This window comes from Monodon monoceros, unplaced genomic scaffold, assembly GCF_005190385.1.
Source record: "Monodon monoceros isolate NGI ecotype Baffin Bay Population unplaced genomic scaffold, NGI_Narwhal_1 Super_Scaffold_19, whole genome shotgun sequence".
NCBI classification, from domain to species: Eukaryota; Metazoa; Chordata; class Mammalia; order Artiodactyla; family Monodontidae; genus Monodon; species Monodon monoceros.
In genome coordinates this window covers 11,828,075-11,838,576 of record NW_021703775.1, presented here as the reverse complement: position 1 = coordinate 11,838,576, position 10,502 = coordinate 11,828,075, and the positions used below count along the sequence as shown (strand labels likewise).

The window sequence follows — 10,502 nt, the reverse complement described above, 5'->3', positions numbered from 1 at the left end:
GGTTAATGATGCTGACTCCCAATTACCTCACCATCAACCAGTCGGAAGAATGTCCACGAGCTGATCACGTACCCTGCAACACTCTCCCTCACCCTGTCTTTAAAAACCTTTCCCTGAAAGCCATTGGGAGTTCAGGCCTTCTGAGCATTAGCCACCTGTACTCCTTGCTTGGTGCCCTGCAATAAATGCTGCACTTTCCTTGACCACAACCTGGTGCCAATAAATTGATTTTATTGCGCACAGGTGAGTGGGCCCAATGGTACCCAGGAAATTTTGGTTTCCATTAGAGTGTTCTTCTTTACTTTTACTATTTCCCTCCCTGAATCTGGGTTTAGACTTCCCCAGAACTTCCATGTGTTGTGTAGCCTGTGTAGTTCTGTGTGTGATGTTTGTTGTTGTGTTTTTTAAAATTTTTATTGGAGTATAGTTGATTTACAACGTTGTGTTAGTTTCAGGCATACAGCAAAGTGAATCAGTTATACATATGCCTTTATCCACTCTTTTTTTTTTTTTTTTTTAGATTCTTTTCCCATATAGGCATTACAGAGTATTGAGTAGTATTCCCTGTGCTATACAGCAGGTTCTTGTTAGTTATCTATTTTATATATAGTAGTGTGTATGTCAGTCCCAATCTCCCAATTTATCCCTCCCTCCCCCTTATCCCCTGGTAACCATAAGTTTGTTTTCTACATCCGTGACTCTACTTCTGCTTTGTAAGTAAGTTCATTTGTACCCTTTATTTTTTAAGATTCCACACATAAGCGATATCATATAATATGTGACATGTGTCTGACTCACTTCACTCACTATGACAATCTCTAGGTCCATCCATGGTGCTGCAAATGGCATTATTTTTTTCTTTTTTATGGCTGAGTGATATTCCACTGTATCTATGTACCACATCTTCTTTATCCATTCCTCTGTTGATGGACATTTAGGTTGCTTCCTGTGTGTGATGTTTTTAGCACTTGTTTGGGGAGACTATAGTAATACAGGGGCTATAGTGTGGGCTTGGGATCACAAGATGAAAATCTGGATCACAAAGGAAGTGTGATAGATTTTCAGTCCATGTGACTTAGGACACACAGGTTTCAGGAGACCCTGAACACATCACCCTTTTGTATAAAGTTGCTTCAGATCTTCTCAGAATAAACACAAGTTCCTCTATGCATTAGTCACTAGCTATATCTGGAGCTTTTTGTCAACACACATACACACACATGCAGACACAGGTTCATGCATGCATACATGCACACCATACACACATGTGCACACACATATGTGCACATGCATACACACACACACTAACCACACTAACACACACAGCTACACTCAGGACTTCCTTCAAGCCTGTATATGGTTGTCTCCTTTGCCTGCCCCACACCTCCCCCTGCCCCTCACCTGGCTGGCCCCCATGCCTACACCACCTCCTCTACATCCTTTCCTGACCCCCTGGGATGGGACCACTCAGTAGTCTAGCTCCCTGGTGCTGCCTGAAGGAGAGGTTACCACACTGTGTTCTACTCACTTGTTTACTGGTTTCTGGCTCAGGACCTGCCAGTTCAGTTCACTCTGAGATGTAAATAGTGGACGTGACCTAAAGTGTGCCTCTCCCAGGAATTTACATAATAACAGCTCTGATGGGCTGGTTGTGGAAAGAAGCCTTTGGCATGGTCACAAGGAAGGAGGAAGAATTTCAGGGATAAGACTTGGGAGGGGTGTCTATCAGAAGCTGATATCATTATTATTATTAATGATAATTATAATAGCAGCATCCCGTCATTATTTCTACCTGAGCCCTGCAGAATTTCAACCCAAGGCTCCCTGAGTAATGTTTGGAGTGTTTACTAGTCATTCCATAGGAAGCAGTCAATAGATGTTGGCTTTTGTTCATAATGTCTGGTGTCCCCACCCACACCATATGTCTTTAAAGGGTAGGGACCGTGTCTTCTAAATCTCTTGTATCCTCTTCCTCTCCGAAGCATTCATATAGAATTGACATATATTAAAGCTCCAAATGTGTTTCTACTTAAATAGAGAACATGTTCAACTCATCTTTGCTGGCCCTTCTCTTGTGAAATGTGCCTGCCACCCACCCAGGCATACCCGGGTCTCCTCCCACTCCTGGCCCTGCTCCAAGCGGGGTCAAGTTGAGTTACCACCGGTGAAGGAGGTAGATAAGCTGATGTGGAAAGATGAAGCAGGGGTCAGGCCAACCATGGAACCACAACATCAAAGCTGATCCCAGGGCAGAGACTAACAGAAGGCAGGTGGGGCGAGAGGTAGGGCAAAGAGAAAGCTGAGATGAGCAGAAGCCCTAGAAGCAGGTGGATTGGTCCAGTGCTGACCTCAGGGGCCCAGGCTTAAAATCTGGGTCCTCCTTGAAATACTTGGATGATTCCTCCAGGCTTCCTCCTTCACTCCTTCACCAGGCATCTACAGTCAGGCCCCACATACCTTCCCATCTTAATTTTTGGCAACTCCTCAGCCACAAGCCTCAGGTCCCTGCACGTGGATGACTCATCACGCCCCAAGTGTGCTGGGAGCTCTCCTCCATCACACCTTCCTTAGTTGCTCCCTCTGCTTAGAAATGCCCATCCACACATTTTCTGCCCTGAAACTACTTTTTCTTTGAGGCCCAGATTAAATGCCCTTTCCTTTGTGAAGACCCGTCCAGCCCTCTCCACCAGCTGCACCTCCATGCTACAGTGGCGTCCGTTTGCCTTGCTGCCATAGATGTCCTCACACTGTATCCTGAATGTCTAACAAGAACCAAGTTATCATCCATTAATTTGTTCAAGAATTTGCACTTACTCATCACCTTCAATGTACCAGCAGCTGTCCTGGGCACTGGTGACCCAAAATTGAACTACACCCCCTCAAAAAGCACAGAGTAGTCCCGGCACATAAATACACAGTTAGGATGTCATCGCCAGGTGATAAAATAATGGGGCACATGAAGGCCATGGAGAGGCAGGGAAAGAATCTAAATTTATCAGAGCCATAAAGCTCAGTATGCCTCTCCTCTGCTTAAAATCTTCCCATTGCATGCATTTTCACTTAAAAATAAATAGAAACCTTTATTTGCCTTCAAGGCGCCCCCATGATCCAGCACCTGTTTCTCTTGCCCACCTCCTAACCCTCTCCAGGGTCCAGCCCCCCAGCCTTCCACTGTTATTCAGACACAATTAGCCCCTTCTGTCTCAGGGCTGTGCATTTGCTATTTCTCTCCTGCATCACTTTCTAGTCCCACTGCCTCCTGCCCTTCAGCCTCAGCTCAAATGTCGCCTCCTCCAAAAAGTCAGGGTCACCTCCCCTGACCACCCTCTCTAACGTTACCATTCGATACCTACCGCCCTCACCCTCTCTCATGTAAATTGCCCTTGTTTGTTTTCTTGTTTGTGAATTTGCTTGTTTAGCGTTTCTTCCACTCAATTATCAGCTCCAAGGAAGCTAAGTTTTGTTGCTCCTAGAATAAGAGTGGAATAAAAATTTGTGGAACGATGTTGGCGTCAAATGGACCAGATGTACATGTACAGCCTATGTGACCTTCAGCGAGTTAAGTATGTCACTTCTTTTAGTCTAGTCTCTTTACCTGTCAAATGCAGGTAAGAATACTTGCCTTGCAGGGTCGCTGTGAGGGTGAAGATACACTGTTCTTAAATGTCCTGGCCCACAGTACATGTTGGACAGAGGCTGAGTGGTTGTACAAGAGGAAGAGAACCAGCAGTCCAGCCCTCTGAGCCCGGATACCACGGGCTCTCTGCTCTAGCTTGTTTGACTATGGATCCTCTACGAAATGGGGAGGGATTTGGGGCTCTGAGGATGCGTGTCGGTTTTCGCTACAAACTCTCAGTGGAGGTCCAGCCCTATATTCCCAGCTGTAAACAGTCAACTCAACTCAACAGTTCCACAGTAAACTTAAACAGTACGTCCAGTCCAAGCTCACTGCCTTTCCATCCCTGCTCCTGCTTGGTCCTCACACATCAACACTAGCAGGCAACTAATGGCACTGGTCAGTGGGCTGGATGACTGATTCGTTGAGAAGTATCTGATAGAAAAATCGTGACCTGAACTAAAACTGAAATTGTAAGCAGCCCAAGACATTGTCCATGGACAGAGGAGGAGAGCTGGGTTCTGCCTGGAGTTTCTCGGTTGTTTCTAGAAGCTCTAGAGCAGAGGGGCCAAAGGAGAAGCCATGGCCAGGCTTCCAAGAAGGACTCACCAAGTTATCCAGTCCCTTTGCATTGAATAGTGCACACAGAGGCCCACTCACTCCCCGTGTCAGTTTCCTACAGCTGCTGTAACAAGCTACCACAAATGCAATGGCTTAGAACAACATAAATTTATTATTTTACAGTTCTGGAGGTCAGAAGTCTGAAATGGTTTTCACTGGGCTCAAGTCAAGTTGTTGGCATGGCTGTGCTCCTTCTGGAGGCTCTACGGGAGAACCCATTCCCTGCCCTTCTCCAGCTTCTAGGGACCACCTGCATTCCTTGGCTCACAGCCCCTTCCTCCATCTTCAAAGTAAGCGGTATAGCATCTTCCAGTCTCCCTCTGACTCTCAGCCCCCCGCCTCCCTCATAGGAGGACCCTGGTGTTTGATTACCTTGGGCCCACTGGGATACTACAGGATAGAGCAGCCTTAATCACATTTGTGAAGCCCCTTCTGCCGTGTAAGGTAACATATTCACAGGTTCTGCGACCAGGATGTGGACATCTTTGGGGGGCGTCATTATTCTGCCTCCCACAGACCCCGAGCAGAATGAGCTTGGTTTGGGGGCGCCAGGCCAGAACCCAGCTTCCTGCCTCTCTACCGACTCTGTTCAAAGTAGAGCTCAGTGCAGGCTGAGGGCTCACTCTCCTTGGTGAGTCGTACAGGCTCTTGGGGCTCAGCCGAGCCACAGAGAAACCAGTCAGGTCAGGAAGCAGCCTCCAGCCTGAAGGCGGCTGTTGGATAAGATTGCTGATTGCGTGTCAGCCCTCGAGGCTTCTGGGGCTTGGCCAACAAGGGACCTGAGAGGGTGGCTCTTTCCCCAGGGAATTGCCCTCTGAAGGTTCTGGAGGCAAGGGTCTGGGTGCTGGGTGCAGGGAAAGATGGTGGAAACCTCAACAGGAGGGATGTGTGGACCTGGCCAGAATCCACAGATGAGCACAGAGATGCCAGAGCACCCTGGAGGCCAGGCCAGGTCTGCAGGGGCCCCCAGAACAGGGTGCGGTCTCTCACCTCCAGCTGCAGGGAAGGCCCCTCCCCTGTCTCCACACATGCCAGGCAACGACTGCCTCCCTGGATCCCCAGGAAGACGGGGAAACTGGTGTGGCCCAGGCCTCTGTTGGGGAGTATGAAGATCATCTCTGGGGTGGGGCGGGGGGAGGAGAAAAGAGAGCCAGGAGATGAGGGGACCCCAGATCACAAGCTCTTCAACAAGCTAAGGCTCGAACAGGAAGGAGCTGGGCCAGGGCACAGCTGGCCGCACCCCTGCATGCACGCTGCAGGGTGAGCTGGGACTCCTACAGGGGTCCTGACCCTTCAGTAGGAAAGGGAGTGCTTGGGGTAGACGGAGCTTGGGTGAGTCCCGGGGCGTCGAGGCCCCAGAGGCTCCTGCACGGCAGTTGTCTGTGGCGGGATCCCCCACCAGGAGGTGGCGGTCTCTCGTGCACAGAGCCTTCTGATCTGCATCCTTAATTCTGAAACAGGAGGCAGTGCTGGTGGTCCGCCCCCTTCAGGCACCCCTGAGCCCCACGGCCCTCCCACCCCACACTCTGAAGGACAGCATGGAGAACTAGGGCCTCTTCTCCTTCTTCAGGTGAGAAGTAGGGGTGCTACTCCACCCAAGAGCATGTCCAGACCAGGTCAGGGGCTTCCCTGGTGGTGCAGTGGTTGAGAGTCCGCCTGCCGATGCAGGGGACACGGGTTCGTGCCCCGGTCCGGGAAGATCCCACATGCCGCGGAGCGGCTGGGCCCGTGAGCCATGGCCGCTGAGCCTGCGCGTCCGGAGCCTGTGCTCCGCAACGGGAGAGGCCACAGCAGTGAGAGGCCCGCGTACCGCAAAAAAACAAAACAAAACAAAGACCAGGTCAGCCTTAGGTGAAGGAAGTCCTCCCAGGGCTCGTGACATTTTCAGAGACCGCACCTCTGTCTCTAACAAGCTTGGCCGCTGTCAGGTCCTCAGGGTGGTGACGGGAGCCTGCGTCTTCCTACTGAAGGGTAGAGAGTTTTCCTGACGCTCCAGACCTTTTCTGTGCCTCCCCTGAGAAATTTCCTAACGAGGTTCCAATGTCTCTGGGATATGGTGAGCCTTCTCCCAGATTTTCTGGGCCCACCCAATTTTTCATATGTTTATTCTCTTCAGTAAAGGGATTAATTGAGTATATAATAACGTGTGGTTTGTTTTTCAGATATTTTAAAGGCTCTTTATAGAAGAAAATCCACAAATGAGGGGGGAAAAGAGTCCGATGTGATGGTAAGCATGCCAGCCTGGCCACCCTGCTCCGGTGAGTGTGTAAGGGGTGGGCTGGGCGGAGCTGGGCTATGGATGCCAAATACAGGTGGTCAGCAGGGAGCTGGCACTGGGATTGCCTGTGGTTCTGACGATCAGCCTGGGAGGGTAAACGCATGCCAGGGAGGCTGATAAGGAACCGTGGTGAGTCTGTGCAGCATCAAAGCCACGCCCATGCTATTAGCCCATGGCTGGTTGTTTTCAGACATGGTCATCAGCTGTTCTCAGGCCTGGGGAGCCCTCCTTATATTCAAGAGCAGAACCTCCTGGCCAACACCATACTTCCAGGAGATTCTTCTCTCTCAGTAACAGCTAATTATAATACCCTTAGCCAATGACTGTATGTGTTTAAAGCAGGTTCCCCTGTACAATAAAAACGAAGATCTGAAAAGAGCCTGGGTTTGCCAGCTGGCCTTCTCCCTCCAACCTGGACAACCAAGAACTGTGGATAACTTAGCTGCCAGCAATATTCTGTTCAGAGACCAGAACCCAGGCTAGATACCCCAGAGAGTTGACATCTGTTTTGTCATCTGTGTGGTCCATGCACTTGTGTCTTGTCTTCCCAGCTACGTTGTACCTTCCCAGAGGCCCTGACCGGCCCCCCATGTCTAGGATAGGATGGGCCCATGGAGGAGCTGAGGAAATGCATCCCAGGTGTCAATCTTATTTTATTTTTATCATGCCTTAACTCATTCCTCGAAGAGCTTGAGATAATTTACGACAAAAATCACAGACAATAAAGCGGTAAACTAAAAGTAAAGACTCAAATGTCCAGTGAGATAAAATGCAGGTAAGAGTTGGAAGCCCAGACTGGGAATAGAGGCCACAGAGGCTAACATACAAAGATGCTGTCACTGAGATTCAAAATTATCACTGAGCTTTTAGAGAATGGAGGCCGGAGCAGCACAGAGAACCTGGAGTCTGAGTCCTGGCGCTGTGTGACATTAGGTACTTTATAACCTCTTTGGGCCTCAGTTTCCAAATCTATAAAATGGGCTTAGTAATGCCCCCTTTGTAGATTTCTCAGGCTGGCGGCAGGGCAGTAGAATGGCTGGCATCTTGCGGAAGTCCCGGAAAGAAAGCTTTTGTGATTATGATGGTGATTAAGCTTAATTATGGGGCACTTGAGACTTCTGGGGTGAGAAGGAGACTGATTCAGCCCTCTTTCCTCTTCCTCTGTCATCTCCAGACGCCCTGATTAGGAAAAGGAAGGCTCCGGGAAGACGTACATGTAGTATATTGCCATGGGGAGGGAGCACATTCCTGCAATCAGGGGTGACTGGTCCTTGCTGAGAGGGAAGGAAAAAAAAGGGCTGTCAGAGGATGAATGGATAAAGAAGATGTGGCATATATACACGATGGAATATTACTCGGCCATAAAAAATAATGAAAGAATGCCATTTGCAGCAACATGGATGGACCCAGAGATTATACTAAGTGAAATAAGCCAGACGGAGAAAGACAAATATCGTATAATATCGCTTATATGTGGAATATTTAAAAAATGTTAAAAGTGAACTTATTTACAAAACAGAAATAGACTCACAAACATGGAAAACAAACTTATGGTTACCAAAGGGGAAAGGAGGGGCATAAATTAGGAGTTTGGGATTAAGATATACACACTAATATATATAAAACAGATGGATAACCAACAAGGACCTACTGTATAGGACAGGGAACTATACTCAATACTCTGTAATAACCTGTAACGGAAAAGAATCTAAAAAAGAATCACTTTGTTGTACGCCTGAAACTAACACAACATTGTAAGTCAACTATATTTCAATGAAATTTTTTTAAAAGAAGAATGGCTGTAATTTAAAAAAAAGGGGGGCTGTCAGAGAAAGAAGGGGGTGGAGCTAGGGAGCAGACATCCCAAGGAGCCAAATTACCCAATCACAGGGTGGAAAGTTCTCACTAGGTGCTTATCTATAAGAGCCCTACCAGAATCCACCAAGGGCTCCTCAGCCCAGCAAGCTCCAGGCAGCTCTGAGTCTCCCTCATTTGGGGCCACCCGAGTCGAGCTTGACTGTGCACTGGTGCCACCGGTTCTGGGAAACAGGATGACAGGTTTCCCAAAGAGTTCAGCCAGGAGTCCTTCCTGGGGCTCAGACTGGGGTGGGGTGTGCTCTAGCCTCACAGTTTAAGGAAGAACCTGACTGACGTCCTGTCCCACTCCCAGCCTGGCCTTAGAGTCACCACCTCCCCCTGCCTCCTCTGGGCAGCGCTACTAGGAGGAACCTCCCGCCTGCAGCCAGGACGGGGTCTCTCTGCAGTTAGAGAGTGTCGTTCTGGGGACTGGATCGCTTTGCCAAGACTGTGATCTGTGAGAGACCATGCACACTCCCCTGTTCTGTTCCAGATGGAAAACAGCACAGGCTTGAGACACACAGACTTGCGTTTTTGAGGAGGAATGATCTAAAAACTGAAGCCAGTGTTCCTGTACAGACCCTAAACCACAGAGCTTCACATGGCTCCACTCATTCCGGTTGGATCATCCGTCCCTAGAGCGTTTCCCTGAAATGACCACCTTCAGAAAGGCCATTCCAGAATCCAGCATGGAAAGAAACCCAGAGCCAATCAGGGCATGAGGGTGGTAGGACTTGGAGAATAGCCCAGAAAAGTAAAAGCAAGGATGGCTAGGGCTGATTCTCTCAACAAGGAAGAAAGGAAAGAGAAGAGAAAGGATAAGAAAGCAGAAAAGAAGAGGAAATAGGAGAAAGGTAGGCATGAGGAAGCAGGGCTCAGAGCAGGAGAGAGTGACACTGAGGGACATTTTGGGAAGCAGGTAAGGAGAAGCAGATTGATGCTGATGGCAGGACTTCCGGCCATCTCAGCATCCCTGAGCAACATGGCCTGGATCTTAGAAGAAGGACTTAGCCAAGATGGCTTTTAGTACTGGATCTGCCACTTGATCACCTTGGACAAGTCATTTCCTAATCCTTGGCTTTGCAGCGAGAGTTTAAGGGTTGGTGAGAGCAAAGGATCACAGGAGTACAAATTCTGGATGGATGTTGGTGATGTGAATCAGAGTCTTAAAGCATTCGATGTACTTTGTAATTTCATCTGTTGCCCTTATTCTATGGGAAAATAAGGAATTGCCCAAATGTTTAATAATAAAGATGTTCACGGCATCATTTTTTATAAAGCTGAAAATAATCTACCTGCACAATAATAGGTGATTGGTTAAAAAATTATGGTAAATAAGAAAGTATGTGTACATTAAAGATGATGTAGAAAAACATTTTATGATATAAAAATGGTCAAAATACATTAAGTGAAAAGCACAGGTTATAAATAGTGTGTGCATTATGATTCCATTTAAATCTGCCCACATACATAGAAACAAAGATGTTCGACATTTTACAGCACTTATCTGTGGCTGACAAGATTATGGGTGATTTTTATTTATTTACTTTATCATTTCATTTTTCCTTATATGAAAATAAATTTCCTTTGTAGTATATGGTAAGTTTTAATTTTTTTTTTAATGAAGCGTTCGATTACAGCCATTGGCTTTCCAAAATGTGCCTGCCCATCGAATCACCTGGGGGACTCTTGAGAAGTACTATTCCCTGGGCTGAAGGTTCTTGAATGACTCAGTGATCAACTGGTCTTGGGAACTTATACACTAGCTCAGTTCTTCTCACTCTCTAATAAACGTGTAAATCACCTGCAGCTCTTGTTAAAATACAGATTCTGATTCCCTAGGTCTGGGGTGGGACCTAAGACTGCGTTTCAAACACGCAACCAAATGACATTAATGCTGCTGGTCCCTGGACCACACTTTTAGTAACAAAAGACCAGATGATCCCCCAGCCCTGATAGGTCGACAGCAGCATGGCGTCCATGCAAGCCCATGTGAGTGAGATGCTGTGCTCTCCCTTGGCCAAGCTTCTTTGGTTGGAGCAGCAGAAATATGGCCAGCCTAGCAGCCGTGCCAAGGGCTGGCTGGAGCAGACAAAGTGGAGGGTCCCTGTGTAAAGCTGGATAGGCAAG

General features: G+C 48.0%; 1 protein-coding gene across 1 annotated transcript; it reads right to left on the bottom strand.

Moving 5' to 3' along the window:
• Positions 1–4,813: 4,813 nt before the first annotated feature.
• Positions 4,814–7,761, bottom strand: IL1F10 (interleukin 1 family member 10). The gene is given in 4 exon segments (XM_029232520.1): positions 4,814–4,999; positions 5,228–5,353; positions 5,601–5,688; positions 7,730–7,761. Coding segments are annotated over 4 exon segments (432 nt in total).
• Positions 7,762–10,502: the final 2,741 nt, after the last annotated feature.